Here is an 18,075-nt window from a genome sequence, read left to right on the forward strand (position 1 = left end):
AGTAATTTCATAAATTGTTGAGATTCTCTCTTTACATGATGTGTAGAATTTAATTATGGAGGCAACTGAATATAGGATGGCATATAGATGAATAAGGAACTTGAAAAAAATGCATTAGTTCTTTATTTATATTCGATTTATGGCACAATAAATAATTAAAGTGTTAGCCTAGTGGTCGTGACAGTGGGTGAGAGGTTAGAGGTTCAAATCTTAAAAGGGTGGTGAAGCAGATTTAATATCTAACTGGGCTTATTTTATTAGAAATAAGCTTTGGGATGGGTTGTATACGTGTTGGGCCTTTAGTTCCAAGGTTTTCTTAGTAATGGGCCAGTTTTATGGACCTATAATATGAGTATGGGCCAGGAATACGAGATTAGTCAAGTAAGAGTCTTTATTTACTTATTTTACTTGTTAGTAAGTGTTTTAGTTGGACTAGATTAGGAATCTATAAGTCCATTCCTATTTTGAATTTATTTCCTTTGTTATTGCAGTTTCCTAGTCAATTTAGGTGTCCTATTGGTTAAGGATTGGATTATATCTTTCCTTTTTAGTCTCTAAGTCTATTTTTGAGTCTTCTATATAAGTTTATAATGGGGGTCAAGCATTGTATATGAATTTTATTAGTGAAAATTGCAGTTGTTGCTTGGTCCTCACCTTGTGTTTGATCAAGGTGACAAAATCGATGTTTGATCCTATTGATTAATCTTCTCTACAAGCAACTGAGTTCTCTTATTATTATTCTCATTACTACTGTTCGTTCTTCTCGCTATTCAATTTCTGATTTCTGCCATAAACAAGTAAGTATAATTCTTCAAGTTCTTCACTTAAAGATTACATTTTCTAGAAGGTTGTATATAGAGTGTTTTTCTAGATTAAGCAATTTAACCATCCGACCAATCTGAATTTTTGAACACATGTTCATCATCCCTAGATTGGAACTTGATTCATATCTGAAACAATTCTGATGGTCGGATCGTGAGATATTTTATAATTTTCAAATCTACCCTTGCCTATTAAAACCCATGAAATCTGTAAAATTTTAAGATCTGAACCTATATTTCTTCAATTACTTTTAATTCAGCCACTTGATCATGATCATCTTTTGAGGGTTAGTAAAGCTACCCTAGGGGAGGTTACAATTCGAATTGAGGAGCATCTAACCAACATATTGATAGCAATTTCAAATTTACTAAAATCTGGAAATTTTATCCTAAGTTTGAATTTTTTTTTTTCAATTACTCTTTAATCACCCTACCAATCACTCTCATCTTATGAAGGGTGATAATATGTCGTGAGGGATTGATTACTAGAGTTTGACCTCCATATGAGAGAGTTGACTTTTGAGGGCAAATGGGGTATTTAGTTAGTTTTAAATAAGAAAATTAGTGGGGGATGTATGAATTACAGGTTGTGACTGATTTGAACACTCAAAACTCGAAAGGTTGAAGTAGGAGACATGCAGGCAGAGGTAAGTGGGATTACACCACAGATGTGTGGTATGATTTTTTTTTCTTTTTTCTTTTTTTGGAAGAATAAATAAATTCATTACCAAGAGGGAAATAATATACAAGGGGGAGAAGGGGGGGGGAGGCTAGACCAAGGCCAGCCAAACAAAGGAAAAAACAAACAAATACAACCAAATTGATCCACAACAGGATCAGCAGACATGAAAATACCCAACAAAATCCCAAAAAGGGGGGCCAGCAAGCAAGGAGGGAAGGCTAAGTATGGGGAATGGTGTCAATATGAAGGTTCCAGGAGGCAATGATATGACTGTTCCTAATGGAAATGGGAACAGGCCTATTGAGGAGGGACTGGATTTTGGAGGTAACATCAAAAGAGATGGTTTTCCAAATCTTGTCCAAGGAGTGGGAGTTGGAAGACCATCTATGGATGTTTCGCTCCATCCAGATATGATTGATGGTAACAGAAAATAGCTTCCCAATGGTGTCACAAATATAGGATCCCGAGAAGGTCATGTCAATCCAAATCCATTCTCTGTCAAAGGGAAGAATAGGCCTTCGCAACATTTGGAGAGGAACAATTTCCAGATGGAGGAGGACAAGGGGCAGGAGAAGAAGAGGTGAGGGATGTCCTCAGAGCCATGAAGGCAAAGGCAACAGGAGGGGGGAACAGGGATATGGCGGTGGATGAGGAAGGCTTGGGTTGGAAGGCAGTTGGAGAAACATCTCCAAAGAGTAAGGTTGTGGCGGAGAATGTGGCCTTTGAACCAAACAAGGTTACGCAAGGAACCACAGAACCGGAGGATCGAACAAAGAACCAAGCCGAGGCAAAAGTGATAATCCCATTGGATGAGTGAATCCAGATGCATTTATCTTCCCTACCACGGTGGCCAGAAGGGAGAGGAGGGAGAAAGGACCAGTAAGAAAATCCCATTGGAAGTGTGGTATGATTTTATGATGTGATGTCTGATATGTTTGTACTATTGAGATATCTTGGTGTATGGTTGCTTGATTTGTTATTTTATACATGACATGTGATTATGGAGGTGATTGCAATTTGGTAAAAACGAATATTATCATGTGATGTATATTATGAAGGTGATTTTGTGCAAAGGTGATCTTGTGTAAAAGTGATTTTGTATAAAGGTGATTTGACAAAGTTGAAAAAATAAAGTGTTTGAGGGTAAATAGCCTGTGATTGCGACATGGGAAGAAGTGATTCATGGAGCCACGGAAATTGGAGATTTGGATATCCGTTGCACACAAGTGTTAGTGGTGTACGAGGTGATGAAAAGGTGACTTGTTAGTGATTGGCCGGCTTCTCTCTCGGAGTATAGTCGATAGCAGGTTGTTTCCCTCAATTCCGGCTAAAGTGTTAAAGTGTGAATCCAAATGAAAGTATTTTATTAAAGATGTTACTTTGAGAAAACTAAAAGTGTTGATTAAAAACCTATGTGATTTTGGTTGTTGTTACTATGTTGTATTCTTACTATATTTTTTCTTACTAGGCTATCGAGCTCACCCCATCATTTTAACAATGCAAATGATTGAGATGGAGGTATGCTTGGAGCGAAGTTCGAGGGCGACTCGAAGATTTCTTTATTAGTTGTCATTTCTATTTTCTTAGATGAATGTAGTAGGGATAAATTTAAGATATAAACTTTGATAGTCAGATTTGAAGTCTAATTGGGACATACATTAAATGGCCACTAGCAGGAGTTATTTGAGATTTATAACAATGGCTGATTATTTTCGTTGAGATTTGAATTTGATTAATTTTATTATGCGTGATTTTGTGGGTGTTATCGATCGTTTTATCAGTGCCTGTAAGGGCTGTAGATTTACCTGTATCCGGGTTTGGGTCGTGACACCGATATTATATATGCATGTACATTCATAAGTCATAACCATGTATCAGTTACATTGAAATTGTTCAGATATGGTTTATTTATTGGTTTATTTCTTTATTCCTGGAATGTGTCCAGATCCATTGTACCACATGTCCCACATGTAGCACATGCTAGGTAAAGCCTTGAGTCAGCCTTAGCTAGCATCCTTATTTGTAAATCCTTTTGACTATAAATAAAGTGGCCTCTGTCACACTGACAAGCCAATATCCTCTTCTCTCCTTCTCTCCTCCTTTAATTTCTATTTAGTATCAGAGAGATTCTTTTTTGGGATTTTCTTTTGAGAAGGTCAGCCCCATAACAAAGGCCTCAGCCTCCCAAGGCTGAGCATGGTCACTTAAAAGTCATGCTGCCTTCCCTGTTACTGCCCCCACTAGGGCATCACACCCTTGAACCAGCAGGGCTTCAGCCCCTTATCACTGCTTGTATACGTCCTGCCCACCTTTTCTGGCATCTCCAGGAGCGGAAGCCCCACCTTTTTCTTGCTGCCAACGTTTCTAGCCTCCTTTACAATGCTCAAAAAGGCTCTTGCACCTGGCCGTTGGTTGCTGCCTGCATCTCTTTCTATAGTGCTGCCTTATTGACTTCTTGTCTTGGTATTTATTGGTCTTCCATCTTCTATTGATGGTTGTTGTGATCATCTCTCCACATTTAGCGAGTGTTCTTTGGCCTTCCTTTGTTTATTATGGAGGAAAGTTCAACAACTTCTCAAGGGGGAGTTGGGGGTAGTGTAGTGGGACGTCTTGGTATCCATGGCCATAACTCTACTCTCCAATTTGGGCCTAAATTGAATGGGTCCAACTATCTTACTTGGTCCCGAGCCTGTATGCTCTCGATCAGGGATTAACTTACTTGGTCCCAAGCCTGTATGCTCTCGATCAGGGATAATAATCTCATGGGATGTATAACTAGTGATACACCTAAGCCAACTGTGACCACCGTTGCCAATACGTGGTTGGCCAATGACGCCTTGATGATACATTTCTTACTGAACTCAATGGAACCCACAATTAGCCCTAGTTTTGTGCTTCTGAAATCAGCTAAAGAATTATGGGACATTGTGAAGCTTACCTATGCGCAGTCCAATAATTATGCTCAAATCTATGAGCTGCATCACCAAGTCTGGGAAACAACTCAGGAGGAGTTAAAATTCCCTACATATTATTCAGACCTCTACAACTTGTGGCAACAATTAGATTTTTACCACCCAGTGTCCATGATTGATCCTAGTGATGCCCGAACTTTCCAGACTAAGCACGAGATGGAGCACGTCTATGACTTTCTCACTGGACTAAACCTGGAGTATGATCAAATTCGTGTCCAGGTTCTCAGCCGTGATAAGTTTCCCACTTTACTAGAGGCATAAAACCTGGTCCAAAACGAAGAACATCGTCAGTCTTTAATGATGCCTATTGGTTACTCTGGCTCGATCAGTCCTTACCTCCACTCCTCAAGTTGACTCCACTAAATCGGCTGCTCCTGGCAAAGAACTAGTTCAGTGTGACTATGGTGGCCGTCCCCATCACACCAAGGACACTTAGTGGAAGCTTCATGGCCGCCCTAAGGGAGGAGGGCGTGGTGGCAAGCATGGTTCCCGTTCTTAAGCTCATATGGCTAATATTGTTGATAGTCCTACTAAACCACCCACGCCATCCTCACCCTTCTTTTCAGATCAATTAATGGCTCTCCAACATATTATGGCTCAGATGAGCCCTGCTACTTCTCCTGCACCACCAGCATCTTCCACCACCACTTCTCATCTTGCCCGGTCAAGTACATTTCTTACTTCCTCTCAGCATAGTTCCTCCTAGCCGTTAGATTCTGGCACTTCTGACCATATGACTAGCTCCTCGGACATTTACGTACCTATACTCCTTATTCAAGTAAGGAGAAAGTCCAAGTAGCAAATGGGTTACTTTCTCCTATCTCTAGTAAAGGCACTATTACCATCTCTCTCGCCATTTCCCTTCAATTTGTTCTTCACGTCCCTAATCTCTAAGTTAATCTACTTTCCATCTATAGTCTCACAGTTGCCCTTAATTTTTGTGTTCACTTTATTCTTCACATTGTGTTTTTCAGGATATAGTGTGAGATGGGCTCTACTACTTAGATCCGGAGCCTGCTGTTATATCTCCTCCACACTCTGCTCATACTAGTTGGGTTGCTAGTCATCTCCACTAACTTCATCATTGGCACCTCCGTTTGTTTTCCTATTTTAAACTGTTTATTTCCTGATTTAATAAAGCATTGTCCACAAAAACGTTTTTCTTGGGATGTCTGTGAGCTTGCCAAGCACACTCGGTCTTCTTATTAATTATTACCCAAGTGATAATAAAAGTAATTTACATTTTTCTATCCATTCTGATTTATGGGGTCCTTCTCATATTATTGCTCAGGGTGGGTATCATTGGTTTATTACTTTTATTGATAATTGCACTCGCCTAACATGGGTTTATCTCCTTCGCACAAGGTCTTAAGCGTTTTCTTGTTTCCAATTGTTCCATAATATGTTTTAGACGCAATTTGGTGCTCAAGTTTGGATGTTACGCAGTGATAATGGCACTGAATATTTAGATAGCTCCTTTCTCAAATATCTTGATGACAATGGTATTCTCTCCCAAACTTCCTATGTTCGGACTCCAGAGCAGAATAGTATTCCAGAGAGAAAAAACCGGCAACCTTTTTATGTTGCTCGGTCTCTCTTGTTCACCACTAATGTTCCCAAATTTTACTGGGGGGTGATGTTCTGACTGTTGCCTTCCTCATCAAAAAGGTCCCTTCAACTGTTTTCTATTCAAAACTCCAATCAGCATGCTTCCCGATCCTGCTATTGCCTCTCATCACCCCTCCCCGAATCTTTGGGTGTGTTTGCTTTGCCCACAATGCCTCTCCTCAACGTTCTAAGATGGATCCTTGGGTTTTCTGGCGTGTCTTTCTTCAGTACTCCACCTCCCAAAAGGGATAACAGTGCTGTCACCCTCCTACTAAGAAGTCGCTTGTCACCATGGAGTCATGGACTTTACTTTCCATGAAGAGGATCCATTTTATTTGGCATCTCTTCAGGAGGGGAATTACTTTGAGGAAGAAATGCCTTCGAATACAGTTTCTCCAAGTCCTCTCATCATTGATACTATTAATCTTCAAGGGAAGAACTCTCAGGGTCCTTTGACCGGTAGAAAAGAACTCATAACTGCTCTCCCCGCCATGAGAAAGTTGCTCCTACCTTTACCATGTCCTCCTGAGCCTCTTGAACCAGCTTCAGAGAACACAGAAGGTAACAATGCTCCTCCTCCTTCTGTTCATGATGATTGTCACATTGCTATTCGAAAGGGAATTAGATCTTGTACCCAACACCCGATTTCTAACTTTGTTTCCGATGAATCTTTGTCTCCCACCTATCGTGCTTATGCTTTTGTGTCTGTCCTATAGGGATGGAAAGATGCAATTACTGACCCTACACGGGAGACTACTATGATAGAGGAAAAGGCCCTAAAGAAAAATAATACTTGGGAACTCGTCCCTTATCCTAAGGGAAAGAAATTTGTGGGGTGCTAGAGGGTGTTCACAGTTAAAACAGAATGCAGATGGAACCATTTCTCAATATAAGGCAAGGTTGGTTGCCAAAGGATTCACTCACACGTATGTCATTGACTATCAAAAAACTTTTGCCCCAGTTGCCAAGATAAATTTTGTCTGAGCTTTGTTACCATGTGCAGCAAAACTTGGGTGGAATCTTCAGCAGTTAGATGTAAAGAACGCATTTTTAAATGGTGATCTGAAGGAAGAAGTCTACATGGATATTCCTCCTGACTTCAATTCTTCCACCATTGCTGGCAAAGGTGCAGACTCTGGAAATCTCTTTATGGTTTGAAACAATCTCCATATGCATACCTATCTGGTTTGGCAGATTTCAGAAGGCCATTTCGGATTTAAACAGAGTAATGCAGATCATGCCCTATCTGTCAAACATAAAGAGGGAAAGATCACAGTTCTTATTGTCTGCGTGGATGTTATAGTGATCACCAGTGATGATGAAGCAAAAATCTCTCTCTAGAAACTCAATTGGCAAGTGAATTTGAGACTAGGGATTTAGGACATCTAAAATATTTCTTGGAAATTCAAATAGCTCGATCCAACAAAGGGATGGTCATCTCTCAATGGAAGTATGTCCTAGATCTTCTTGAAGAGACTGGGATGCTTGTTTGTAAGATGGCCGAATCTCCCACTCAGGTTAATCATCAACTCAATAGTACTGGAGGTGCGTCTATAAAGAAGGAAGAATATCAATGCCTTATAGGAAGACTCATATCTGTCTCACGCAAGGCCTGACATTGTTTATGTTGAGGGTGTTGTTAGTTGTTTCTTTCATGACCCAAGGACTGTTCACCTTCTCCAGTACCTAAAATCAGCACCAAGAAAGGGTATATTATTCTCAAACAATGGAAGCCTGAAGTTAGAATCCTTTACTAATGCAGGCTGGGCTGGTTCCATTGATGACAAGCATACTATCTCCGGTTACTGTACCTTCCTTGGGGAAATCTTGTCACCTGGCGAAGCAAGTAACAACCTGTAGTCCCCCGATTCAGTGCCGAAACTGAATAATGGCATTAGGTGTTTGTGAGCTCATTTGGACAAAAAAGCTCCTCAGTGATCTGAAGTTGACTCCTGAGGAACCTATGAGGCTCTACTGCGACAACAAAGTCACAATTTGTATAGCCCATAATCTTGTTCAACATGATAAGATCAAGCATGTTGAAATTGATCTGCACCATCAAAGAAAAGATCCAAGATGGACTGAATTGCACTCTGTTTGTTACCATAGAGAACCAGTAGGTAGACCGTAGATTTTTTTTTTTTTTTCTGAATGAATAAATAATAAATTACGGTAGATGTTTTTACAAGGGTCTATCTGCTAAATCATTTCATCCTATAATTTCCAAATTGGGCATGTGCAATATCTATACACCAACTTGAGGGGGAGTGTGAAGATATGGTCCGGTTCGTTTTTTTTTTTTTTTTTTTTAATTCCTGGAATGTGTCCAGATTCATTGTATCACATGTAGCACATGCTATATAAGGCCTTAAGTCAGCCTTAGCTATCATGCCTTATTTGTAATTGCTATTGATTATATATAAAGTGGTGGCCTTTGTCACTCTGACAAGCCAATATTCTCCTCTCCTTCCCTCCTTTACTTTCTACCAAAATAAACACTTTCAAGTTTCCATTCTTGTAGTAAAAAAAAAAAAATTAAACAAAAATAATAAAAATAAAATACCCTTTCACAGAAAGCACACCTGGCGAAGGGTCCGAGCAACCAGTGCCTCTATCACAGGGCCTCTGTCATCATTCAACAGATGTACCTCATCAATAATCAAGAGTTTCACTAGCATCGACAGCGACATATCACTGCTTTTGCGAGTGATCACATCCCATTTCTCTGGAGTTGTAACTATCATCTGAGTGATGTACAGATAATAGTGAAGCTATTAACATTAGTTCTGCATGCACAGGCAGGTGGAAAAGAAATCATGGTAACAATAAAGCCAATCAACCTGAGTTTCCTCAAGTTCTTTCCTAGAAAGTTGCATGTCTCCAGTAAGCTCTCTGACAGCCAAATTTAAGGGAGATAAACGATGGCTAAATGTCGATGTGACCTCAGCAGCGAGTGCCTGAAGAACACATGAACAGGAATTAGCAGTTTCCTGACATAAACATAATCTGAAATGGCTAGAAAAATTAGATGAGTGGTACCTTCATAGGAGCAACATAGACTATTTTAAATTCATCTTTATGCAAAAACCCATCCTTAAAGTGCTGCCCAATCTGCAACACAATGTACACTCCATTGAATTGAAACACCTTAATATGTATGTAATCAGGGACTACCACTAAATCCGCACTCTATGAGAACTTATAAGTCCTTTAAGTATGAAATGGTAAATTCAAAGGATCCTAGTAAAATTCAACGCAATATTTAAGATGTTGGTATCAAAGAACATACTACATGACCATGTATAGTACAAATGGTCATGTATACCATCGACAGAATGCAGCTATAGGTATTGTAAAATTATTTTCTTTAAAATGGTTAATAATTCCAAAAACTAAAAATAAGCGTAAACTGTGATATTCATTAAGACAAAATAGATAAACCACATTTCCAGTTACATTTTTCACATATAATATGTGAAGTTGCCAAACTACATATGAAGTGCAATGTGCATTAAGGATGTGTAGTAAGGAAATAAAACTTCAATATGAAATATGAGAATAAAATAATTTCCTATTAAATTAAAGAGGGGGAGAGGAAAGAGGTTCATCGCAAAAAAAGAAAGTATTCCCACCAAATACATACCTCATGCAGAATGGCAATCATAGCAATATTTGTCTTGCCAGCTCCTGTTGGAGCACAAACCTGTAAAAAAGTTCAATGAGAGCACCAGAGAGAATGGAAAAGCTAGGTCATATTACCAGCCTTTCATCTAAATATCATCAAAAATATGCAGCTGACCAGTATATTTTCATTAGTGTGATAAGTCGCCTGGAATATCCGGCTCTGAACCCGGTTCAGAGATTTGTAACCATGAAAAGCAGCCTGAGCAAAGTCATCTAACTCTTTTATCTCCATCTAAGAACGAAAAGCACAGTGAAAACTAAAATTAGAGAATATACAAGCTTTACCAATCAAGTTAAACTAGAATTTACTGTTGCAAATGGTTACTGGGTTTTTAACTTCAACAGCTAAAAGTAACCATCTAAAAGGGAAGGAACTTTGGATGCATCAGAGATTTGTTGAAATGAATATAAATTATTCTGATTCTTTAGGTCTGTTAGAAGTTATCTATTAAGCGGTTCACAGCACTGCTCATGTGAACAGTGTTGTGAACAGTATTCACGGGTATTGTAACTCATGAACAGTAACTTTTTTTCCTTTTTATGTCCTTTAAGCCCTTGTCAGGGTTTTGTCATGATTATATATTGAATGAAGTGGGCAGTCTCAACCCTAAGTTTGTGACTCCTAGGAGTTACATCAATTTCTCTCGCCTCTTTTCTCCCTCCCTTTCTTCTTCTTTTACTATTTACAAGGTCATATCAGGCGGTATAACTGATTGTCAATCAAAGTCAGAACAGGCTTCTGTGGGGATCATCTCACAACTACAGAAGAAAGGGCCACAGAAGATACGCTTGGAAGTTCAAAGAGAGCAACGAATCAGGGCAGGGTCGGCAAGTACATGTTTTAAACCAGCCAGTTAGTCATCCCTACCCTGAAGAACAAGATAGTAACAAAGAAAACCAAACAATTTCAAACATTGTAGTTGGTAAAGATATATATATATATATATAGGCTATGGCGAAACTCTAAGTGTCTAAGAGGTAATCCAACAACTCTTTTATCTGCAAGTAGTGAACAAATAGGTCATTATCACACTCCTAGTTCTTATTCATAAAACAGAGTAACCAACAAGCATTAATCCATATATTTGTCTACCCCATCAAAAGGCAGTACCCTACGGACAAAGAAATTAGCCGACTAATTATTCTGAACGAAACAACAACAAATAGAAATTACCAGTTTCTCCCCAGGTTTCATTGGTGCTGTTGGTGTCGGTGGAATACGGACTTCCAGATAGCCCTTGCAGTGCTTCCTCACAGTTCCCTCGGGAAGAGAACTAACTGACAACGATTCGCCACTTCCAACCAAATCATCAAAAGGACTTTTTCTCTCACTTGCCTTGAGTAAAGAAGAAAAACCTCCCACAGATAAGTCATTCTCAAGCCCATGTTCTGACCCACGCCTATGCCGTTTTTCCTCCTTGCGCCGAAGCTTATCAATTTGCTTCTCAGATTCAGTTTGAATTGTGACCTAGACAAAGTGATGAGGGATCCCATGATGGCCTAATTAAATTTACAGATGAAGAGAGCTAATATGTTAACGAGAATAATCAATAACTGTAAAATTCATTAACCTGAGTCCCATAGCTAGGCATCCGGGGTTGAAGATTTGAGGTTGTCTTCTCCGATTTTTGCATAAGCAACCCATGATGGATAGCATCAACAAGTTCCTTTCGGTGCTGCAAAAATAATAAATTCAAATATAATGTCAGAGAAAGAAAAAAAAAAACACATTCCTTAAAAGTACATGAGAAGTTTGTGTTACAATATCAACAAATAACTTCAGACAACTAAAACAAGAATAACCTCAAACCATTAATTCAGATTCACCGGTCATATGGCAATTCATGGTTTAGAAAGGAATAAGGGAATGAGAAGAACGCCATAATCTTTAAACCACTAAAGACTTCTAACATTTCAAGCTAAAATAAGATTAAGTTTAAAACCGTTGAGGGAAATTCCGGAATTAGTACCGAATGAAACTTTTTTTTTTTTTTTTTTGGATAGCTCAATTGGGAAGATCATGAACATAACAAATAAAATTGCTATGTAGAAAATAAGAACCCTGGAATTATGTGAAAAGTATATAATCCTCCATGATCCTTACCAACAGAAGGTCTTGAACTGTTTCAAAGGCACTATCCCCAACAAGGTCCAATAAGTCGCCAGCTATCTTAAAAAACAGAAAAAATAAAAAATAAGAAAGAGTAAAAGCTGCTTTAGTAAACAGTGAAAATTTAGGTGCCATAACATCATAACTTGATATACAAAATGCAAATATATTACGGATTAGATAGATATGCACACGGATGGAAGATGCGGATCAACACTTCCAAGTTCCAACAGTACCTCATCACCAGGTTTGTCTGAATCAAGCACCCGGCAAAGCGCCATTGAAAGTTCATCTACAGAAAGCTGTGAAGAATTTCCCCTCACTATATGCTCACATGCATCCCTTAACCATCTTAAATTCATAGTTCCCCGATCAACCCGAGAATGATGATTTGTAGATTCATTATTATCGTGCCATTCCTCATGAAGTGAAGTAGAAGTAGAAGGAAGTTCGTAATCCAACAACTCCCCATTCTCCAAAGGTACATCAACCAGAAACCGAGCTGGTGCATTGAAAACAAGATCAGAGCCAAATTCGATCAAATTTCCATCCATTTCCCTTTCAACCCCTTGTTCACAAGGCTGTAAAGCAGAAAGCCTTTTAGCCATTGTAGCAACTTTCCGCATATTGATATCTGAAACACTGTATCCAAGAAGTTCCTGCAATTCTCCCCTGAAAATTAATGGCAGTTATTACAATTTGAACTCTCAACAGGTTACAACTTCATGCAACATTCCACATACAATTTCAGAGTCAACACTTTAACTAATACTTGAGTTGCATACATAGCTATCAAATTGATCAAATGAACTCCACAAGTGGTTGTTTCTTATTCCAGCTTCAAACAACTTAGCAAGCTGTGTTTGCGTGCGTACAAGTGAACAAAAATAACGATTGAAAAGCCAAAACTGAACAATTCAACAGCAGTAAGTGCTTACTTCTCTGCGATCCTACTAATATCATCCCAATCCTCTCCTGGATTTCTGAAGAGATTGTAAGTGGTTCTTGCCACTTCTCGAAATTCTTCTGAGACCACTTCTCCATCAATGAACTCCACGACCGCACCAATAAATTGTTTGTATGCTTGACGAACTTCACTAGAGGCTGAACCACAACAGTCACGCTAGTGTAATAAGCTTCATGCGCCATGGTAGAACGTAGTAAGTGAATAAGTTAAAAATCACATTGTCGATACCTTCCCCCCATCGAGGAACTATCTTCCTCGCAAGTTCTGAATCATCGAGCGAGTTTCCAGGTCTAAGCACAAAACAGAATAGAATCAATTTGTGTGCAGGTGAATCGTATGAAACAAAATAAGAATGGAATTGAAATGGAATAAATTAGCACGATTGGAACTAAATAACAACTTGTGAGCTTTCTGATTTTGGAGAATCACTCTGCGTTGCAGATAGGCTTGATCAACATCGTATGGGTCTCTCAAGGAATTCGTCAAACGCGGCAACTGAATCAGCATTATTTCTCTATTTCCTGTGCTTAAACCTAACAGGCAGAAATTGCTTTCGCAGTGAGCACGGGATTTGGAGGGAATCAAATAGACATAACTCAAAGCTGGCGTTAGAAACCATACAAACATACCACATCCACGATTGTTAGCCTATGTGACAAATAAATATGATTAGAATAACTGAATTTTCATGTGAAAAAGAAAAAACCTAAAAAAAAAACGAGTCAATCATGGAAATTAATATTATCCCAATTGATTGAGGGCAGCACCAAAAATATTGTCCTTTGTTTGGACCTTTTGTCACAGTTCGTACTTTGCATTCGCCTTTTCCACTTTTAATGAGATCACGAACCCAAAATGACAATGAACCAAATATCATTAGCTACAGCAGCAATGCGCCATTATTGATGGACTCCAGGCTACAACTACCAGCAACTGCAATATAATCTCTCACATAATCATTATATGAGGTTAAACAAACAACCAATGGATGATTGAACACGGTGAACAGATTAAACAGAGACAAGCAAATGCAGAGAGAAGTTATTAATCAGAAAATAGGCTGGTTCCAGGAATAGCAACTAGACACTTCAGATGGGATTATACGAAAGATTTCCCAGTGGTAGGATACCTTCGGCAGAACAACACACTAAAAGATCAGCCCTTGTTCATGGCTAGACGCCTAGATCAAGAGTTATGCTATGAAATGTCCTAAAAAATAGTAAGGTTCAATAATAGTAACTCATCACCTAGGAAGCCTACGACTGGGGAAGTAACATACCATAAGTCGAACCCACATTACTGGTTGGATGTAAGGGAAATCACCATTGAAAGTTGCTGCCAAGAAAACCCATAACAGAAGTGCTGTTGGTATTTATATATTAAATGGTTGTTGAGATGTTGTAAACTTGCTTGGTTTTCCTTTTTCTATTAAGTTGAGAGGATCAGAGAGATCAAGAAATGGATAGCAGGGTAAGTCTTGTTGGGCTTAAGTGGCTAGATTTTTGTACGCCCCAAAACCTTTACTTTTGTTGGAACAGTATTTAAAATGTATTTCCAAACTAAAATTTAAAGATTTAGTAATGGTACTAAATAATTATATTTATTTAGTCTTATCATATGAACATGGTTAAGAAAAGGGGGCCCTTTGAGGCTGAAAGTCTGAATTTATGACCTTTTCCTTATTCTTGACATCACCCTCGTTAGTTCTATTGTCTCAACTTGTTCCAACTATCAATTGTTTGTCAAAAATCATGATGTTTGTCTTAATTATAGTCCCTAATTGAGATTTGAGGAACAGAAAGAGATGACCTTCTCTGTAAATTGGGTTGGGGCTCAAACGCAGCCTAAACTCAATTCCTTCAACACTTCCCCTTTGGTCTGCGATTAAAGGACTTGTTAGAAAGGGAAAAAGTTAGGGCTTTGTGAAAAGAAAAGAATAATAAGGAAACAAATAAGGGACTTCTGAAAACAAGCACGTAGAAGAGGAAGAATTGTTGCAGGGATGAAAAAGAAGATCGAAGGAGAAGAATCTACTTAGTTGAGAGGTCGTCTTCAACGATCCGCAGGCCACAGGCGAGGTTCCCGTCGGCTATCTCGTTTCTCTCCCTCTACTGGTTTCAGAGTAAACAAGCAAGAGAGCAGGTTGAAGATGAGCGCCTGTCCTCTCTTGGTCGAGTGAAGAAACGAGGAGTTTTAAAAACGGGGAACGGGGTTCTATTTTCTACCCCTTGGTTTCAGACTTTCAAAAGAAACATTTCTTTTTAGCAAAACACAGCGCCTGCCCTTGGGTCCGTTTGATAACATTTCTGTTGTTTCTGTTTCAAGAAACGACAGAAACATAAATTTTCATTTTTAGAAACAGAAATAAAATTGAAGGTATTTGATAAGTCATGATTTTAGAAGTCAATGGTAACCAGTGAAAGAATTGCCACAAGTCGTTTCCAGAAACGACGAAACAAGTTGAACTTGTTTTGCATGGATCGTTTCTTGAATCATAAATAAGTAAAAATTATTATTTCTATTTCTAAAAATAATACTCCGTTTGGTATCGTTTCTGTTCCAGAAATTCCGTTTTGTGTCTGGAACAGAAACGGAAATTTCAGTTTCTGTATCAAAACGTCGTTTTTAAACGATTTAGGGTTGTTTGGTGAATCTGTTTCTAGAACAGTTTCAGAACCAATAAACGACAGTTCTGCCGTTTGGTAATGCTTGTTTCAGAAAGGGGTTTTTTTTTTTCTCTTTTCTTTTCTTTTAAGTCAATAATTACAACAATAACACTAAAATACTATAAGCATATAAATTCTTTTGGGACAATAAAATATTACACACCAACTAAAAAAAACATGGTTTCCAAATGATGAATAAAATACAGTATTAACAATGCCTAGGTGCAAGTTAACTATTACATAATTCCCCAAATTTTCACTTTTTTCCCAAGTCTAAAGACTTGAATGTATGGAGGATGTTTTTCATCTTATTTGTTTGGTCCTCTAATCCTTTAAGTGTCCCTTCCAGATATCCTTTCATGTACTCGTTCGAAATGGAAGGTGGTCTGGATGATGTTGATGTTGAGCTTGAGCTTTCTGAACATAATATATGTTGTATGGTAGAGATATGTGTTTCATCTTTCAACCATACAAACATACCACATCCACGGTTATTAGCCTATATCAAATAATAGTAGACGTGATTAGGGTCGTTGAAATTTAACATCGAATGAAACAAAAATCATAAATTATCTATAGGTATAGGTCAATCGTAGAAATAAATTACCCCAGTTGAATTTGGGCAACATATAAAATACTGTCCCTTGTTTGGACCTTTCGTCGCAGTTCGTACTTTGCATTGACCTTTACCACATCTACATGAAAAAATTACATGAATCTTCACACTTGAAAAATTCTCTTCCAATATTTTTACCCGACTTGGTTGTATATTTACCACAACTCTTCCCACAAATTTCACAAGTTGCTATCATGAGTGGGGGCATAGAAGAAGTCATCTGTAATAGAAATTTAAATATCAAAAAAATTAATATAGCATCCAAATATGTGACATTCATAATAATATATCAACTTGTACCATATATATAAATGTATCATAAAACAAGTAATACGTGTGTTGAAACATCAATTTAGGTTTTCAGTTTTGGCAAAATAGTTATCGGTTTTAGTTTTCAACTAGTTCTGGCATCCTTTGCTGCCTAGCCATTGCATTTGTAATTCTTAGCCTAATGGCATTCGTCTATTTTGCCCGATTTCGTTGACTTGATTGTATTGTAGAATGATCAACAAAATCTTCATGTGGCGGATTCAAGTCATCTTCTGCAACTTTTAAATCATCGCTCATCCCCACGAATATAATTGTGTAGCCCACAACATGCCAGTACGATTGATGCCTGAGCTTCCACTGGGAACTGATGCATTAGCCTTAAAATTTGAAATTTGTTCTTCAATACCCCGAATGTGCGTTCAATGACATTCCGAAGTAATGAATGCCTATAATTGAACAACTCTTTCGCTGTTCTTGGGGATCTTCTACCCCCTTTATAGTCTGGTAGATGGTATCTCTCACCCCTAAACGGTGTCAAAAATCCAGATTGGCTAGCATACCCAGAGTCGACAACATAATACTTTCCTACAGATAAAGAATAATATATATTATTACATATACACTCAAATGAAAATCTAATATAATAGTATAAAGTTAACACCTAGAGGTGGATGTGAAAAACTCAATCGAGGATCACTTCTTGCCTGTTCAAGTACTCGACAGTCATTTGCACTACCTTCCCATCCCGTATACACATATGTGAATCGCATGTCAAATGAACATGCACACATCACATTTTGAGTTGTGATCCCCTTCCGATTCCTATATCGAATTTGATCCTCTCTTGGAACTACCGCATGGATATGAGTACCATCTATGGCGTCAATACAATGCTACGACATGTATTGACAATTAAATGGCCAATACATATAAGAATATAAACATTCATATATTTAATTACAAACATGTATCATATTAACATATTTACCTTGAAAAAAGGATAGTATTTTGGGTTCTGTGCAATCTCTATCGGTATCATATTGACGTCTGGCGGTCTGATTTTCTCCTTAGCCAGGCGTTGCATTGCAATCAAGACAACATTGAATGTTCGACTAACTGTTTCTCCTGAGTGGTTGAAATGATTTTGGGTGTCCTTATTACTTGAACCCTTCCCAACAATCTATAGGAACATTCCAAGCTGTTCATCCACTCGGATGTTGGTCGTATCTTTCAACCACCCCCTATGTCTAACATAGTCACATAGGTTAAGGAAGACATGACGTTCCATCCTAAACTCTTCATAGCATCTGTTGGCATGCCCATTCAATACCTCATGCATCATGACAGCACCTGAAAATACACTATCCCTACATGGTTCTTGAATATATACAACCTCACTCAATAATTCCATTCCCATGTGAATGATCGTATCTTCTTCATCACTAGAAGTTTCACATAATGCATTTGACATAACTGCAATAAACAAACAATTACTACACAATTGGAAACAAATAACTGTAAAACATAACACGATGACACATCGTCTCAACCCAAAACACATGTTCAACATTACACACATCAATAATAGAAAAAAAAAACAAAAGAAATAAAAGCCAAGTCATGCAATGTATCTCCAAAAGTAAAATTACACACATCAAAAGTAGAGTCTCGAATCCAAA

General features: G+C 38.2%; 1 protein-coding gene across 5 annotated transcripts in view; it reads right to left on the bottom strand.

Moving 5' to 3' along the window:
• Positions 1-15,069, bottom strand: part of LOC122077530 (DExH-box ATP-dependent RNA helicase DExH14) — a 139,045-nt gene extending 123,976 nt beyond the window's left edge. The window contains exons 1-14 of one of the 5 annotated variants that reach the window (XM_042643505.1): positions 14,879-15,069; positions 14,654-14,722; positions 13,245-13,377; positions 13,073-13,134; positions 12,816-12,981; positions 12,114-12,549; positions 11,872-11,937; positions 11,339-11,443; positions 10,942-11,235; positions 9,883-9,999; positions 9,727-9,786; positions 9,123-9,194; positions 8,924-9,040; positions 8,666-8,827 (exon numbers count right to left, since the gene is read on the bottom strand). In XM_042643505.1, coding sequence (XP_042499439.1) covers positions 8,666-8,827; positions 8,924-9,040; positions 9,123-9,194; positions 9,727-9,786; positions 9,883-9,999; positions 10,942-11,235; positions 11,339-11,443; positions 11,872-11,937; positions 12,114-12,549; positions 12,816-12,981; positions 13,073-13,134; positions 13,245-13,351 — 1,764 coding nt within the window. In that variant the 5' untranslated portion in view covers positions 13,352-13,377; positions 14,654-14,722; positions 14,879-15,069. Of the gene's footprint in view, positions 1-8,665; positions 8,828-8,923; positions 9,041-9,122; positions 9,195-9,726; positions 9,787-9,882; positions 10,000-10,941; positions 11,236-11,338; positions 11,444-11,871; positions 11,938-12,113; positions 12,550-12,811; positions 12,982-13,072; positions 13,135-13,244; positions 13,378-13,636; positions 13,743-14,653; positions 14,737-14,878 lie in introns of those variants that run through there. The other 4 variants (XM_042643512.1, XM_042643497.1, XM_042643489.1 and 1 more) reach the window with 4 other exon arrangements.
• Between the last annotated feature and the right edge of the window lie 3,006 nt (positions 15,070-18,075).

Source organism: Macadamia integrifolia, chromosome 1 (assembly GCF_013358625.1).
Source record: "Macadamia integrifolia cultivar HAES 741 chromosome 1, SCU_Mint_v3, whole genome shotgun sequence".
In the NCBI taxonomy this organism is placed as follows: Eukaryota; Viridiplantae; Streptophyta; class Magnoliopsida; order Proteales; family Proteaceae; genus Macadamia; species Macadamia integrifolia.